General features: G+C 35.2%; 1 protein-coding gene across 3 annotated transcripts in view; it reads left to right on the top strand.

The window, feature by feature from the left end:
• KMT2E (lysine methyltransferase 2E (inactive)) overlaps window positions 1–19,074 on the top strand; it is an 86,277-nt gene that overhangs the window by 30,724 nt on the left and 36,479 nt on the right. For all 3 annotated transcript variants that reach the window (XM_036067438.2, XM_036067440.2, XM_036067437.2), the window contains 4 exons: window positions 10,171–10,285; window positions 11,346–11,575; window positions 14,680–14,760; window positions 18,651–18,709. In XM_036067438.2, coding sequence (XP_035923331.1) covers window positions 10,171–10,285; window positions 11,346–11,575; window positions 14,680–14,760; window positions 18,651–18,709 — 485 coding nt within the window. The remainder of the gene's footprint in view (window positions 1–10,170; window positions 10,286–11,345; window positions 11,576–14,679; window positions 14,761–18,650; window positions 18,710–19,074) is intronic.

The following is a 19,074-nucleotide window of genomic DNA, read 5'->3' as shown; positions in this document are numbered from 1 at the left end:
ATAAATAAATAAAATCTTTAAAAAAAAAAAAAAAGAACAGCAAAGGTAACTTATTTTTAAGTGGGGTTGGGGAAGGAGTCTTGGAGAGGTAGCACTTTTTACATGCTCTGCTTAGGATCAGGGCTTTTTCTGAACCTACTGAATCTGGGAGGATTATATACAGATTACTCAGCCTCGCATTTGAAGCCCTCAGCTTTATTATGAAATGCTGCTACTCTGATCACATTGTTACCTTCCTTGGTGGAGAAACAAACCATTAGTGGCTCTGTACAGTTTTTCAGAATAAAGATCATATTCCTTAGCTAGATACCCAGGGTACTTTTTGAACTTGTAGTTGGTTGACTTATCTGCCCTCTTCTCTGGCCTCTTCTCCATACCTTTAACTCTATCTGCTCTGAATTTTAGGAGTTATTTTCTCTCTTCCCCCAGCCCCCAACCACCCCCTTGCCCCCCCCCCCCCCCCCCCCCCCCCCGGCCTTGCTCAGCAGGGAGTCTGCTTGTCTCTGCCCGCCCCCTCCCCCCGCTCGTGGCCTGTCTCTCTCCCTTTTTCTCTCAAACACACAAATAAATAAATAATCTTTAAAAAAACCCAGTGTTTTATTAGTTTCAGGTGTACAATATAATGATTCAGCAATTCTGTACATTACTCAGTGCTCATCACAATAGTGTAGTCTTAATCTCCTTTATCTATTTCACCCATCCACCTCCCCTCTGGCAACCACCAGTTTATTCTTTGTATTTAAGAATTTGTTTTTGTTTTTCTCTTTTTTCTTTGTTCATTTGTTTTGTTTGTTAAATTCCACATGAGTGAAATCATACGGTATTTGTCTTTCTCTGTCTTGACTTACTTCACTTAGCATTATACCCTCTATGTCCATCCATGTTGTTACTCTTCATCCATTCATCTGCTGACGGACACTTGGGTTGGCTCCGTGGGTTGGCTCCGTTGGTTGGCTATTAATAATGCTGCAGTAAGTAAACATGGGGGTGCATATATCTTTTTGAATTAGTGCGTTCATTTTCTTTGGGTATCCAGTAGTGGAATTACTAGATCATATGGTAATTCTATTTTCAATTTTTTGAGCATCCACCATACTATTTTCCATAGTGGCTGCCCCGGTGTGCGTTCCCACCAACATACATGAGTGTTCCTTTTTCTGCACATCCCCACCAACACTTGTTATTTCTTGTCTTTTTGATTCGAGCCATTCTGACAGGTGTAAGGTGGTATCTCATTGTGGTTTTGATGTGTATTTCCCTCATGAGTAGTGATGTTGAGCATCTTTCCATGTATCTGTTAGCCATCTGTATGTCTTTGGAAAAATGTTATTCAGGTCCTCTGCCTGAATTGGATTATTTGGGGTTTTTTGATGTGGAGGTATATAAGCAACTCTTTCTAATCTGTGCTTCCTGAACTTCAGTGAACATAAGATTGAAGGTGCTTATTAAATTGTAGATTTCTGTGCCCAATCTTTAAAAAAATTTTATTCATTCGATTAAGTAGAGCTGTAAAAAAATTATAACATGCATTACAGGTGATTGTGATACTGGTGTTCTGTCAGTCATGCTTAGAGAAACATGATTAAATGTGTCTTGGTGTTTATCTCTCTGACTGCATGTGTGCCTTCTGGGTGGAATACCTTTTCCATCTCTTCCACCTCTCTCTTTGTTGGGCTTGTTAACTTTTCATTCCTTACAATTTGGTAAATACGATTATTATTATGAAGAGCCCCTGTGCATACCTCTGATGACACTACTATAATCATTGATACACTTGTCTTCCCCATACATCAGTTTCTTGAGAAGGACCACTACTTTCACGTCTTTATTTCTTAACTTCCAGCTTCTCGGTGTTGTCGTCTTCTTTTTTTTTTAATGCCATAATTAGTTTATTTAGTAAATTGTGGTTTTACAAATTGAATTTTCTGCTAGTATGAAAAGCAGCTTAGTTGTAAATAAGGATGCCTTTTTTTTTTTTTTTTTAAGATTTTCTTTTTAAGCAATCTCTATACCCAATGCAGGGCTCAAACTCACCACCCTGATTACAAATGTGTGCTAAAATGTTTATTGAGTGAATTAAAACTATATTATTATAAGTTCCTTGAAGACAGGGACAGTGTCTTATCTTTAATAGTCACTGGCAAGCACCAGGCCCTCAATATTTGTTTAATCTTTGCTAGTCAAACTGAGATCTGTGGATGTAGTCCCCAGGGGCTCTGTGAACCCTATGAAGTTTTAATTTTTTTTGCCATTTTCCTTTTGAGCTAGGAAAAAAGTTTAAGTCTGTTTAAAGTGATTTTGGATGACCACCACTTTATGCTGAATACTGCTATGAGATTTCAACGCAAATGCTTATTTGTGTTTGATGCTGTTGGCATACAGATCACCTAAAGACCTAGTTTAGGGATTCCTGGGTGGCTCAGTCGTCAAGCGTCTGCCTTCGATTCAAGTCATGATCCCAGCGTCCTGGGATCCAGCCCCACATCAGGCTCCCTGCTCCGCGGGAAGCCTGCTTCTCCCTCTCCCACTCCCCCTGCTTGTGTTCCCTCTCTCGCTGTGTCTCTCTCTGTCAAATAAATAAATAAAATCTTAAAAAAAAAAAAAAAGACCTAGTTTAACATAATGTTTCTCTAAATCCAAATCTACAAAGAAAAATCCCCCCTCCCTCTATGGCAGGGTTTTGTGCGTTACTTAATTTTGACCAACAGCTAACTAAGCAAACACTATTCTGAAGTCTGACCTCTTCATACTCCTTGAAGACTCCCCATGCAATTTTTCCTCTTTTTGCATATGTATGGGATATTGTCTTTCTCCATCTTACTGTTTAAAAAAATTTTTTTTTCAATACAAGATATATACTTGGTATAAATTTCAAATGTTTAAAGACGTTTCAGAAATATTCTTACTTTTAATGAAACCTCATAATGTTTATTCCTTATCCTTCCTGTTACTCAAGTAGATACGTCCTTCTCTTGAATTCCCCTGATCCTGGAGCCTTGAACTTTGAACTTTTGCCAACTTCTCCGAGGAGGTCTCCCTAGGTTCAACTAAACATTCAGATTTACAAGACTGTCATAGGCCATACTTGGCACTAGTCTACATGGTCTACAGGACAGGAGCCACAGTTTATCAGAGGTTAGCATCAGTCATTCGTGTCTATATGAGACCATGTAGGTGTACAGTCAGCCATCCAGAAACTATTTTCTTTGGCTTCTCAGGTGACTGGTCAGGTAAAAGAAGACAAGGTCCATTTTGGGAGGATGAGAGTCCTGACTTACTCTTACGCCCTTCAGAGCCAGGATTTCTTGTAACAAGCATAGGCAGAGTTTCCAGGTTCCCTGCAAGGGACATGCCAGTTAGAAGAGTCACTGTATCTTTGGGAAGTTCAAATCTGTGGCATTCTCATCAAATATTTATAGTTTTCTCAGTCTAGACACAACTTACTTACCAATCAAGAGTCATTTTAATTTGCCGAGCAATATAGTAAATTACCTTATCAGGTTTTAGGGTAAAAGGTAGAAAGTTGACTAAAGACCAAAATCTCACACAGCGGAGGAAAGAGTTTTGTTAAGCATTTGCCCATACTTTTCTTACGTCATTATCCTATTTTTGCCTCGTGTAGTGGTTTTTGTGTACCTGTCTCTTTTTGCTAACCCTGCCGTTCCTCCCAAGATCAGAAACTCTTAGAGTGATAGGAGTATGTTTTATATTTCTTTATCCTGTCTTTACCTTAACCACATAGTGAATACTATCATAGAACTATTCATTGAATTACAGTTTGTATGCTCCTTTGACTGTAAGGTAAATCCACCAAAAAACTTAGAAAAAATTTTATGACTGGGATTTATCATAGATGGAAACAAAGTATAGGAATAAACTTTCTGGGTGAAGTGATATAAACAGTGGTGTCCTCCAGCATGACTAGGGTTGCTCTTATTTTAATGTGTATATGACTTCTTTAGGATAGGGACTGCATAATGATGTGTCCAGATTCATTCTTTTATATATTGAAAGCATATGTTAGTGGTGATAACATACAAATTTGAGAATACTGTAAGTCAGCAGAAATGGCATATGTTTCTCTATGGACAAGGACAGAAATACTAAGATAAGGTGATTTTTTGACTTTGGTATAAGAATCCAGAAAATGATGAGCATCATGAGATCATCATCACTTTCTACAGAGTATATTATATTCATGGCTGGAGTACCCTGCCTTTCTGTCTGCCACATCTTATTGAAGAAATAAATGGATCTGAAGAAAGATAAATGATCACCAGGGCTTAAGGGGCTGTGTTATAAAGATGGTTAATAAGGAGTGCCTTGCTGGCTTGGTTGGTAGAGCACGCGATTCTTGATGTCAGGGTCATGAGTTCAAGCCCCACTTAAAAGTGTAGAGATTACGTGAAAAAAAATTTTTTTTAAAGATGGTTAGTAAGATTGAGACCTATATGTTGAGAGAGAGAGAGCGAGCGCACAAGCAGGGGGAGAAGCAGAGGGAGAGGGAGAAGCAGCCTTCCCACTGAGCTGGTGCTTGATGTGGGGCTCAATCCCAGGACCTGGAGATCATGACCTGAGCTGAAGGCAGATGCTTAACCAACCGAGCCACTCAGGCACCCCCCAAAAATAATTTTAAACATTTAAAAAATCTCTGCTGCCAATGGTAGAGATTTCCTTGCTTACTTAGCTTTTGTGTCAAAATTATAAATGATTTAAGCAGTGACTGGAACTAGAATTAGAACATTAATCCCATTCTGTTTTTCCACCATTTTCTATTTCTTATTTTTTTGGTAGTAAATAACTGTTATTACAGTAATAGATCCTTGCCTCTTGGAGCTTATCATGTTATTAAAAAAGACAAGGAAGGTAAGTATAGAAAAGTGATGTATGTATATCGCTGTGTGTCCCTGTTAGATTAATGATGCATATATATACAGTGTAGCAGTAAAATCTATTTTATGTCACTGAGTAATATTCTGAATCGCTGACCTAGAATTTTAAAACCTTATTATATGAACATTACAGATTCATGATTACGGATTACATTTCTTGATGTAAAGTTTAGTCTTTTATTATGTGAAGAATCATGTATTTATGGATTCAACTTTAAGAAAATATATTTTAAAAATCTGCTTTACAAAGGGATTACCAAGGAACCATTTTATTTCTTTTTTCTTTTTTTTTAAAGATTTTATTTATTTATTTGACAGAGAGAGACACAGCGAGAGAGGGAACACAAGCAGGGGGAATGGGAGAGGGAGAAGCAGGCTTTCCACCGAGCAGGGAGCCCGATGTGGGGCTCGATCCCAGGACCCTGAGATCACGACCTGAGCCGAAGGCAGACGCTTAATGGCTGAGCCACCCAGGCGCCCCAGGAACCATTTTATTTCAAGGCACTTATTTCAATATAATTTTGAGAGTTATGGGAGTATACTTTTTTCTTTTTCAAGATTTTATTCATTTGAGACACAGAGATAGAGAGAGAGCATGAGTAGGGAGAGAGGCAGAGGGAGAGGGAGAAGCAGGCTCCCCGCTGAGACAGGAGCCCGATGTGGGGCTCGATCCCAGGACCCTGAGCCGAAGGCAGACGCTTAACCATCTGAGCCACCCAGGCGCCCTGGGAGTATACTTTTAAGAAAGATTAAACTTTAAAAGGACTTAGCACATATTTAGTGCTCAATATTTATTAAATGATTTAAATATCAACAGTGTTTTGATACCTTGCAAATTTAGTGATTTATTTAAAACAGGTGTAGCTAGATCTTGTACTTAGAATCACAATTGGAAGTTTGAACTACTGTGGAGTTAAGGTTTTAAAATAATTGAAAAGCAATTTCAGACTGAATAGTTACACCTGAGAGACATTTCTGAAGAAATAAGTAGCGTTGCATATCTGCATAATGTATTATAGTTGAGAAAATGCATCTTCATATCCTCTGTATCATTTGAGTTTCATCCATATTGCTGGGAAGAAGGTGAAGGGGGTATATTAATCCCCACATTACAAATAAAAAGTTCAACTTTAGAAAGGTGACTACTCAGCTGTACCCATTGAATGGCCAACCTTAGACACTTATGTCCCAATTCCATGCTTTTTAAAAACATTTTAATTAATTGATTGATTAAAGTAATCTCTACACCCCGCATGGGGCTCAGACTTACAATCCTGAGATGAAGAGTTGAATGCTCTTCTGACTAAGCCAGTCGGGCACCCCCATGTTCTTTTTGAGAGAGAAGACTCTAACTTGTTAATTTTGATGGCGTTTGGAAGAAAGGAATAATAAATCCATGTGATAAGATGGTTGATAGCATACAAAAATATTACATGAAAGGTAATAAATTAATGCAGTAATTAAGTGCTATAGGAATCCATAGGATTTATAAAAATTTTGATGAGTTGAAGCAGTTAGGAAAGTACTCCTTGAGCATGTGAAGTAAGATTTAAGAAATGTGTTGAAATCAAGAAGGGTTGAATTTCCACAGATAGAGGCTTAGAAATAGAAATGCCCAGGATATCTTCCTGAATTTGGGAGGAAAGGAAATATATATACCTTTCTTAGAGGTATACCTGTATACCATTCTTACAGGTACCTATTGAATAAAGGATATTAAATGTAAGAAAAAAGGTTGGGGAACTTAAACTTTTTAGTAAGGAAGTACAAAAATATATACAATAGTAGGGAGAACAGTGTAATAATCCCAAGTTGGTATTACTCAGCTTCAGTAGTATTCAAAGTTTTACCAATCTTGTTTCATCTATCTTACAGTTTTATTGAAATATTTTAAGGCAAATCCCCACATCATTTTACCTGTTTTGTTCAGTATATATCACTTAGAGATAAGGATTTTTTAAAACCACAATACTATTATTTCACATGACAAAATTAACACTTTCTTAATATAAAATACCAAATTCATCTTCAGATTTCCCTTAGTTGTCTCAAAACTGTCTTTTTGTAATTGGTGTATTCAAATTGGCATCCAGACAAAATCCACACACTGTATTTGATTGAAATATCTTTGAATCTCTTTTCATCTGCAGCAGCCTTTTAAATTTGTTTTCCCTCATACCATATACTGGTAAAAAAACTGTGTCTCTTGGTCTGTAGAAGTTTTAACGTTCTGGATTTGGCCTGTTGCTTCCTTTTGCCATCATGTATTAATCTACTTACCCCCATGTTTCTATAAACTGGTATGTAGACCTAGAGATGTGATTAGCTTCAGATTTGTTTTTTTCCCTCTCTCATTTTCCTTCCTTTTTCTTTTCAGCATGACACTTTAAATGTGGGACCTTGCACTTTCTGTTGCTTAGTACTAGAGGGGCACATAAAACTTGATTGTCTAACTTTCAATGATGATAAAAAGATCAACAGGTTCAGGTGTTGTCAGCCTTATCTATCCATCAACTTTCAACCTTTCAAGGTTTTAGCATCCATTGGCTATCTGTTGCCTAAATCCATCATCTCTAGAGGGTTGAAAATTTGTGATTTTTCTACTTTGATCGTTCCTTCTGCATTTATTAGCTATTAGGGAACTTCCAAAAGAAGCAGTCAGTATCTGAGTGTTGGCTTAGTCAACAAGAGAGCATATTTCTTTTTTAAGAGACCATATTTTTTAATTTGATTTTAGAGCCAAGTTGCATATTAGAAACTCTCTTTATGCATTTCATGTCTTCAATTTGTGGGAAAAAGAATTCAGAGTTTTGAAAAAGAGAGTTCATCTACAAATTCTGTTTTGACTATTTGGCCATACCTTATTGCATGTATCTACCTATATTTATTTTTTAAAGATTCATTTATTTATTTTAGAGCATGTGCAAAAAGGGGTAGGGCAAGGGAGAGGGAAAGAAGCAGACTACCTGCTGAGCTCAGAGCCAGATGCAGGGCTCCATCTCATGACCCTGAGATCATGACCTGAGACAAAACCAAGAGTTGGACGCTCAACTGACTGAGCCACCCAGGCACCCCACTTATTGCTCATATATTACGAATATTTTAATTACGTGTTATTTTTTTAACACTTTGAATTCTCAGATTGGAGAGTGATTATATTTTGGGAAGTTTCCCATGGATAGAGAGTATCTTTTTGATAGTGATCATTGTTTCAGTGATTTAAGAACACATACAAAGCTGGGGTGCCTGGGTGGCTCAGTTGGTTAAGCACCTGACTCTTGATTTCAGCTCAGGTCATGATCTCAGGGTTGTGGGATCGAGCCCCACATCAGGCTCCGCACTCAGCATGGAGTCTGCTTGGGATTCTTTCTCTCTCTCAGCCTCTGCCCCTCCCCATGCTCTCTCTCTCAAAATAAATAAAATCTTAAAAAAAAAAAAAAAAAACACATACAAAGCCATATATGAATGAGTACAAATAAGTATCCTGCTATTTGAAAAGTGACATGAAAATTATGTAGGTAAAATCTTATCCATAGGATGAACAAAGTACCATGATTTATGTTTTGATAAAATTTTTTATAGGAGTATTATGCTAATGTAGTTTCTTTATTGATAAATGTTATATCTGCATATTGGCGTGTGTGTGTGTGTGTATGCTAAACAGTACTGTAGCAACTGTTTACATAAAAATTTGTTATTGCATATTATCCCTTTAGCCTGGACATTAGAATTTTTTTAAAGCTTTATGAAAGATTTTGAGGGACACTCCTATGACCTCAATGTAGTGATTTTTGTTACTGTGAGTTCCTGCCAAGGTGTTATCCATATGTAAATATGGTAGGTTTGCTTGCATTTAATCATTTTTTTGATTGGATATTTAAATGATTTCTCCTTGTATATATTGTTTTATGAATAGTAAGTATTACAATAAATATCTCAAATCTGCAGGTCTTTATCTAGTGGGAATTAACTTTCTAAGGATAAATTCCCAAAAATGGAGTTACTAGATCAAAGGATGTTTGACTTTTGGTATTGTCACAAAGTTGTTTTCATGTTTCCCATGTTATGGAAATGCAGAGCTTTGAGGATATTTAGCACCATAGGACTTTTAAAGAATATTTTTAAAGACATACGTTGTTGTATTACTTTTTAAAAAAAATTCTATCTTATAGGGGTTCCTGGGTGGTTCAGTCGTTAAACATCTAAAGCTTAGGTCATGATCCCAGGGTCCTGGGATCGAGCCCCGCATCGGGCTCCCTGCTCTGCGGGAGGCCTGCTTCTCCCTCTCCCACTCCCCCTGCTTGTGTTCCCCTCTCTCTGGCTGTGTCTCTCTCTGTCAAATAAATAAAATCTTTAAAAAAAATAAATTCTATCTTATAGTTCAGGAAAAATCCTTAAAATATATCAGCGAAATTTTTTAAAACAGAACTGTTAACCTTCTTTTTAAAATTACTTTTAGTGTAAGCAGCAGCATTAGAAATGAGGATCTTGATAAAGAATTTCTGCTTTCTTTCACTGCCAAATTGTCAGTGGTGCAGCTTTAATTTGAATCATAAGGTTATGCATTTGTGACTTATTTACATGCTTGAACTTAACTGCTTTTGTGCTGTAAGTTTTTTATGTGTAACCATTAACTACTCCAAAATACCAAAGTTTTTGCCACACTTTTTAGTAGCATATTCAGAGTTTGATCTACATCTTTAAGCATGAGTCTGTTTTGACCAAAATACCTCCATGTTGCCTTAACTTACTCCACCACTGGCTGCTGCTTATATTTTTTCATAAGCAAACCTTGGTTCATTGTGAGGTTTCCTATTTCTTAACTTTAATATTTTCCAAGGCTTCGTTACATCTTGGCATACTAACGCATACATACAGTTTTGAACATTGAAATGTATACTTCACATTGACATTGGGGTCCATGTGGATTCAGTGTGTTCTTCGTCCTGTTTAAATTATTTCTGCCACTTTTCTCCTCCCCTGTGTGTAGTGTCTCCAGTGCCACTGAGTATATTAAATAATGTTTAATTTCTAGTAATTTTTCCTAACGAGAGGGAAACTGTATTTGGACTTGGAGGTGAGACATTTATTTTACTTAAAAGTTTTGTTGTTAGGACACAGAATCTAGATAGGATATATATGATTATCTTGTCCACAAGGTGTCTACCTACTATAAAAAGACATTTGTATAGACGATGAAATAAATGCTTATAATTTTAAATGGATGAACAGAACAAAATGAGTGGAATTCTCTTTAATGCAACTTTTTCCCCTCCAGACCAGAATCTGTAGAAGCTAGCCCCGTGGTAGTTGAGAAATCCAACAGTTATCCCCACCAGTTATATACCAGCAGCTCGCATCATTCACACAGTTACATCGGTTTGCCCTATGCGGTAAGTGTCCAGCATTTCTCTGGAAGGGTATTTTTTATATCTAGAAGTTGAAAGTAGATGTTTGTGGTATTATGCCTAAAACAATATTTAAAAAACAATACTTGGTTTATATTATCTAAATAATTAGGTATGTAATTTATAGTTTAATTTTTCATTGCTCAAACTATATTTACTCGAGGGATTAAAATTTTAGAAGAGGCATTCTCTAGAAGTTTCATTATTGTTATTATGCATTTTATGCTATTAGTAGTTTGGTGTTATAATTCTTTACCTTCTCTATAAAAAATCATAGGCTTGTATTTACTATCTACTGTTGATTCTAAATTATATAGTAATTTATATAGTAAATTATATAATTGCCACTTACTGAGCACTTATGTGCCAGACTTTAAACATTTTTACATATATTATCTCATTTAATCTTCAAAACCAACCTCATGAGATGGGCATAATTTTCATCCCCATTTCATAGCTGAAAAAGTGAAGGTTTATCTAAATTAACTCATTCACTGTTACATAGCTAATAAGGGGCACAAGTTAGATTGAAACAGTTATAGAACCGGACACATTTGTGATACTATCCAAGTACAGTTTTGAGGGATTTTTACCACTGGGACCAGAGTAAAAACCAAATTTTTAAAAATCTTCTGTTACATACTTTATAGTGATAATGTCTTTATTAGTTGTTTTTGTTATTCTTTAGTCACCATGTTCCTGAGGTTTTTTTTTTTTTTTTAAGCCTATCTTCACATCTTTACCTGCTTCTGTCTTGAAGGCGGAGCTCTTTGACCATAGGACTTTGAGGATGTCTTTTGATTCAGGAGATGAGGGCGTGGAGTTTGAGGGAAGTCACTGTGTGGGTGACTGAGGTTGTAGATAGACATTCTCACTTACTAGTATGGTTTAATACCTAGCTTTACCAAGTAATTATTTTAAAGGTATTAGGGAAGAAATGGGCCAATTTCATATTTCTTGAATATTCAGATTAAGGATTGACTTTTATTTAAGTTCATATTGTTGTTGAAATTATATTGTGCTGTATTTGTGTTCAATTATCCAGGACCATAATTATGGTGCTCGTCCTCCTCCAACACCTCCGGCTTCCCCTCCTCCATCAGTTCTTATTAGCAAAAATGAAGTAGGCATATTTACCACTCCTAATTTTGATGAAACTTCCAGTGCTACTACAATCAGCACATCTGAGGATGGAAGTTATGGTACTGATGTAACCAGGTGCATATGTGGTTTTACACATGATGATGGATACATGATCTGTTGTGACAAATGCAGGTAAAATATTTTACATTGTTAGTTTCCTTTTCTTGAATGCTGCTAACCTTTGATTGTTAATCTTGGAAAAGATAAAGTCACTTTTATAGGAATTGATGAATGCATTTCTTTGGATGCATTGCTACTATCAATGCAGTGTGTTTTGCTAGAAAAATCCCCCATGGGAAAGAAGCTCTGTTAGAGTTTATTAGAAATCCTCATTGTTAACTGAGTAATAGGCAATCAGTTCTGAACTTTATTCATACAGGATCCCATCTCTCTTTTTGCTCGTTCAGTAATAATACAACTACATATAGAGGTAGACAAGATAGAAAAATTAGCCCTCTGAATTTCCTTTGGAATTATTTGTGCTGTACAGTCAGCTGATTTTCCAGTTTGGGGGAATTATACATTTTGATTGATGTTTGTTTGACCTGACTCTCTCACCTCCTTTTGACTTGAACCTTGCAGCACTCTGGAGTCTCCTTGAACCAGAACCACAGTCTCCCCTCCCCCAACCCTGGTTCAACCAACAAGAAAGGCCTCCTCCCCTAGAGAAGGTGTGATTGGGACAGAAAGTGGGGTTTTGTTTTTGTTTTTTGGTTTTTTGGTTTTTTTGGGGGGGGAGGGAGTTGGGGAGGATGGAGAGGGAACTGTAGGATTTCAGCCTGAAAGTTAATGAGTCCATCCCCTGCACAAGAGTGGATAGCAGAGAGGATTTAAGCAGTGTACTGTAGGGGGGTAAGAAATTTTGGTGGCTTTACACAATTTCCTAGGTCAGATCTTTGTGGCATAGCTTCATTATTTGATTTGAAATAGAATAGGATATACCCATATTTGAGTGTGAATGTAAAAATACATCTTAGAGCCAAATATAAATTACTTTGCATTATTTGTAGTATTGTTCCCATCTATTACATGATTAGGAGTTGGATGTTATTGATATAAACATGCATGTAGGGTTATATTTCAAAAAGTTGATTTACCTTTGCCAAAAAAGAGGGAAATTAGTCTTAATTGGAAAGTGAAATTTGATATTTTTATGTAAAGATATGATATTTTGAGTTAATTTTAATAAAAATATATTGTGGTGGGGCGCCTGGGTGGCTCAGTCGTTAAGCGTCTGCCTTCGGCTCAGGTCATGATCCCAGGGTCCTGGGATCGAGCCCCACATCGGGCTCCCTGCTCAGTGGGGAGTCTGCTTCTCCTCCCTCTGTCTACCACTCTGCCTACTTGTGCTCTCTCTCTCTGTCAAATAAATAAATAAATAAATAAATAAATAAATAAAAAATATATATTGTGGTATCTTTTAAAATTTAAAAATACTCATTACCTGTGACACATATCATTACTATGAACAGTCACCTCAGTACCTTATTCAGAAGGTAAATTTAAAAACTAAAAAAAAAAAACTAAAAGTAATAACTTGTTTTCTTCATTTTTTAAAAATAACTAATTAGAAAATCTCAATTCATATTTTAACTGATCATATAATACAGCTTTCTCTTAGCTGATCTTGTCTAATGTGATAAATTACATACCATTTGGCAGTGTTTTCATTTTAAAGCAGTGTTTTCTTTCGATTTCATTACAATGATCTAGATATAATATAAAATTATCTCAATTAGAAAATAGTGAAATAGTCCTTAGGATTTATACCTAACTGCAAATTCTTGAAGGACCAGTTCAGTTTTTGGATTGTTCAAGGTATTTGCTTCTCAGTGACTGCTCTCTGTTATGAATCTGTTTTTTGTTGTTCTATTTTTCTACTGCTTAATCTGTAGTGTACTTGCAAGGCTTTACCTTTATTCCTCTCTTCTTGGTCTATTTCCTCTATGTCTGTCCGTGTGCCTACTGCCTATACTCCTGTCTTTCCAGTTTGACATCTAGAGCTCAGATCATTTATTCACTTTCTAGTTTTGTTTCTTCTGTTGTCTGCATGACATTATTACTTACCCCCCAAATTTAATTTAGTTTGTTATTCTAACCCGCCTTGTCAGGTACTGTGCTTTTCTTTCTTTTTCCTCCACATCTTATATTCTGTTACCTTCCACTTCTTACCAGTTCTTTTCCCAGCAGTCTCAGTTTAGAAGTGAAGAGCATATGATAGTTAACTCAGTAGGGATATATTTGAAATGGCTAATTATTATGTAAAGAGTAATTAAGACTATTTTTAGGAACAGCATATATATATATCTATATCATATATTTTAGGAACAGGCATATTTATATATCAGCTTTGGACCAATTAAAGTCTTGGCAACAAAGGTCAATAATAGTAAAAATTGAGAGATTGCCTCAAGCTAATCCATGTATTCCATAAAAATAATTTGAAGACAGAATAGGTTTAATCCCTGTCCTCATGGAATGTATCCTGGATTCTTTAACTTTGTCTTCTCTGCTGCATTCTAGTTCTGTCTTTCTTTAACTGAGGTTAGGAATGTTGGAAAATCCTCTTAGTTGGTTTTTCTACTTTGAGTTTCTTAACTTCTTTGAATTAACTGTATACCATCAAAGCACTTCTAGTTTCACCTGGTGCCCATTAGAGGAAATTTATACACATCCTGATATTCCAAGTCCTATATAATCTGACTGCACTTTACTAATCCAGTTCTACCCCCCTGTATTTCTCAGAATGAAAATCCCCCTCATATAGATTAACTGACTTCTGGCTGTTGTGCCTCATACCTATCTACTTGAGAAAATGGTGCTATAATGACATCTTTTTTTTCTAATCTCCCAAATGAGGTTTTATTCAAGTCCATTATTCTCCAGGGTGCTTTTCCCATTAACTTCAAATAGTATGGACATCTTCACGTTGTGGCTTTTGATAATATTTGTAATGTATACCTTTCACATTTGAAAGTTATATTTGCTTTAGAGATATATATATATATACACATATATATACATATATATATATAAAATGTCCTATATTTGTCCTCTTGTCTTTGCATCTCAAAGTTTTATCTCCCCAAGGACATATTTCTATGAATTCCTCACAGCACCTTTTACGGTGCTAAACTCAAAGTGGGCGCTTACTAAGTGATAGTTAAATAGAATATCAAATCTTAAATTAAGGTTGATTCTATTAATATTTTATATGTTCTGCTTTTTTCTTTAAGCGTTTGGCAACATATTGACTGCATGGGGATTGACAGGCAGCATATTCCTGATACATATTTATGTGAACGTTGTCAGCCAAGGTAAGTTGTGCGTACTTGTAAGATTGCCAGTAAATTTACTGAAGTAATCTTCAGTTAATAGAAGTTTATGTATGAATTCTGGATTAAACAATTAATGGATTACTGTGTTTCATCAATTCTAAGGTACACTTTTTATTTTTATGTTTATTATTTTTTTTGTATTCTGACATCTCTAAAATCAGGAAGAATCATTCCATTGATAATATGTCATGGCTTACTTTGTAGATTTTTTTTCTTTACTTTAATAATGCATAAAATAATAGTGCATCTTCTAAGTGATGGCATCTTTTTTCACTGGAGTGCACTATGTTAAAGAGTTATTAGATCCATGTATTCCATAAAAAATAATCATTCCACCACCCTGCTTCAACAATTTTCAACAATCTTTTTCATTTATACTGTCATATATTTCTTCTCCCTTTCATATATTTTAATGGGAGTCTCATATATTATTTCATTCACATGTATACCTATGTATTTCAGTATATATATATTTATGTGTATTTCAATATATATCTGTAAAAGAATTTTTAAAAAACCAACCCCAAAGCCATTATTATACATGCAATAAAATGTATTACCATCCAGCCACTGTTAAAATACTGATTGGTTGATATACACCTGTCTCTTAAGACTTTGGTAATATAAACCACCTTCCATTACCCCACCCACTCCGGTCTCCTTTGCAGTGTGTTTAAGGAACTGAATTGTTTATCCTGATTTGTTTGTTGATTGCATTATCATGATATAACCAGTGTCTATATCATTTGTATTTCTGTAAATAAATGTGTGATCAGATTATAAGTTAAATTTTTTTTGGTGGGGGGTAGTGTTTCACAGACTGTGTTCTATCAGGTAACACATAATATCTGGTTGTCTGACTTGATCTTAGCCAAAAGGCCGAGAAGCGATTGGTTGTCTCTATGATAGGACACGTTGATAGTCCTTATTTAGAACCATTAATTTATTAGGGGTTGCAAGTTAGTGCCATGTTAATCTTACTGCTTTTAACTTATTAGCTGGAATATTTCTATAGAAACAAACTTCCCCATATTAACTGTTTAGTTCTCTTAAGGAATACAGTTGACCCTTGAACAGCATAGTTATGATCTGTGCTAGTCCACTTTAAATGTGGATTTTTTTCTTTTTTCTTTTTAATGTGAATTTTTTTTCAATACAGTACTGTAAATGTATTTTTATGACTTCCTTAGTTACATTTTCTTTTCTCTGGTGCACTTTACTGCAAGAATGGAATATATAATGCGTATATCAAATACGTGTTAACTGTTTATGTTATCAGTAGGCTGACAGTAGTAGGCTTTTAGTAGTTTAAGTTTTTGGAAAGTCAGAAGTTATATGTGGATTTTTGATTGCACAGGGGTTGGTTCCCCTAATTCTTCATGTTGTTCAAGAGTCAACTGTATTTTGGTAAGGAAAGGCAGGATAAATGCTTGTTGATTCTTACCCTTTATTTACTAGTGTTCAGAATACTAAAAAGTAATTTAAGTATCATTATGAACTCAGGGATTTAAACATCTTGGATATCAGTCCATTGCAGTTACTGTCTTTATTGATACTCAAATTTTGTCCAGTTTTGGTCATTGGGAACTTCATCAAGTTGGCTCTTGAGCCCTTACGACAGTATCCTAGTGGTACTTGATAGGTTTTTGTGCTTTCTGGTATAACAAGATATCTCGAGCTTATTTTATACTCCTGAGAATTGGTTTTCAGTTCTAGAATCTGAGAGCTAGTCATGCTCTTTCCTACTGGATTGGTCACTGTTCCTAGTTCTTGGTCTTTTTAGACAAAGCTAGGAAATACGTTTTGTGTGTTTATTTTTAAGATAAAGTACATGAGTTTATACAGATAATTGCAATTTAAATTTAGGAATACAAGGTTTTCATTTAACCATTTCTGTATTCCATTTATATCTCCTAGTTCCCAGCAACAAAGACAATAATGTAATTAGAATTTCACCAACTACTCAGTTGCTTCATTTCACGGAAAAATACAATAGTCTCAGAGTAACAATACCAACACTAGCACCAATCATATGATTATGTAAAACACTTTATTTTATGTATGTATGTATGTATGTATTTAAAAAGTAAACTCTACACCCAACTTGGGGCTCAAATTCACAACCCTGAGATCAAGAGTCTCATGTTCTCCCGTCTGAGCCAGCCAGGGGCCCCTGTGTAAAAGAGTTTAGAACTTTTTTCCTTCAGATATGTTCCACAAGGAAGGTATAGTTAACTGTGTTTAAAGTCCCTTAAAAGGATTTCATTGTGTGGTTATAACACCAGCTGGATACATACTATGTTGATGAGGTTATTTTATTTTTTATTTTTTAAAATAAAACTTTTTGAGTTAATTGTAGATTCACATACAGTTATGAAATAATACAGAGATTCTCTGTATCCTTTACCCAGTTCAGCCCTGTGGTAACATGTTGCAGAACTATTAATATAATATTACAACCAGGATATTGACATTGATACAGTCAAGAAACAAAACATTTCCATGGGGAGGATCCCTAATGTTGCTTTTTACATCCACACCACCTCCCACCTCTCCCACCCTTCACATCCCTGACCTTTGGCAACTCCATTGCTGTAATCTGTAATCCATAGCTATGATTTTGTCATTTCAAGAACGTTATATAAATGGAATTATACAGTATGTGACCTTTAAAAGGACTGGCTTTTTTTTACTCAGCATCATTCTCTGGAGAGCCAGCCATTTGTTGCATATACCAATATTTTGTTATTTTTATTGCTGAGTAGTGTTCTGTGACATATGTGTACAGTTTGTTTAACCATTCACCCATTGAAGGACATTTGGGTCTTTTCCACTTTTGGGCTATTACAGATAAAGTTGCTGTAAACATTTGTGTACAGGTTTTGGTGTGAATGTAAGTTTGTTTTCTCTGGGATGAATGCCTAAGAGTGCAAATTGTTCAGTCACATGGTAGTGGCATGTTTAGTTTTATAAGAAATTGTCCAGATATTTTGCAGATCAGTTGTACCATTTTACATTCCTATCAGAAATGTTTGAGTAATCTAGTTATTTTTTATTTTTAGGATTGCTTCTTATACTTTATTTTTATAATTATATACTTAATGTGATTATGTCCTTCCACCCCTGAAGTAAGATAAAAAATGTATTATTCTTTCCATTGTTTGTTTCCTTATTAGAAACAGATATGTACATACATATTTATATTCCTTTCCTTACTTAGGTAAGTGATAGTATATTACAGTTTTTCCCACATTTCCTTTTTTCTCTTAAAAATAATGTGCTGAAGGGGCGCCTTGATGGCTCAGTCCTTAAGTGTCTGCCTTTGGCTCGGGTCATGATCCTGGGGTCCTGGGATTGAGCCCCACGTCGGGCTCCCTGCTCGGCGGGGAGCCTGCTTCTCCCTCTCCCACTACCCCTGCTTGTGTTCCTGCTCTCTCTATCTTTCTCTGTCAAATAAATAAATAAAATCTTAAAAAATAATAATAATAAAAATAATGTGCTGAAGATCACTTTATAGTAGTATATAGAGATTGATTCATTTCTTTCCATCCCTTCAAGATGCTCCATCTTTTTCATGAAATAGCATTCTTTTTTAACAGACTTTTTTGCTTTAAATATTTAATTTGAAAAAATACTAGTTTCCTAAGTAAAAAGTTATTTTCTTAAAAGAGTGCAATAGAGTCACTTAACGGTCATCTGCTAATTATGCTAGATAAGATCTAACTAAGGCAAGGGACAATACATATTTTTTATATTGTTCATTTTTCAGTAAGAACATCAGAAAAATTGTGAAGTTTATCACATTTAAAACTGATCTACTTATATCTAAATTCATGAAAGTTTGATAAATCATTAATATTTTAATACAGGAATTTGGATAAAGAGAGGGCAGTGCTACTACAACGCCGGAAAAGGGAAAATATGTCAGGTAGGTGAAAAGGATCTATACTAAATTAAGATTAGTGTGATTGAGAGAATGAGTGGCCTGTATATTTTAGTCAGATGTAAACACCTTGCCAGTGAATGTTGATTGTATATATGACTTAGAATCAGGTAGAGATTTTAAATAGTCTTTTTTTATTTATAGATTATAGAATAAGAATGTACTTATTTTAGAAAATGTGGGAAGTAGAGGAAAATAAAAATTAAATCATTCATATTTTTCTATAAAGGTAACAAATTGGTTTAAGGAAGTATTAAAATATGTTGGCTTTTCAGGGAGATGGTGATCCATTAGTTTATCATATGGAATAGTATTTTTTTCATTTTTAGGAATAGATTTTAGAAGTATAA

Source organism: Halichoerus grypus, chromosome 12, assembly GCF_964656455.1.
Source record: "Halichoerus grypus chromosome 12, mHalGry1.hap1.1, whole genome shotgun sequence".
Lineage (NCBI taxonomy): Eukaryota > Metazoa > Chordata > Mammalia > Carnivora > Phocidae > Halichoerus > Halichoerus grypus.
This window is presented reverse-complemented; position numbering and strand designations above follow the sequence as displayed.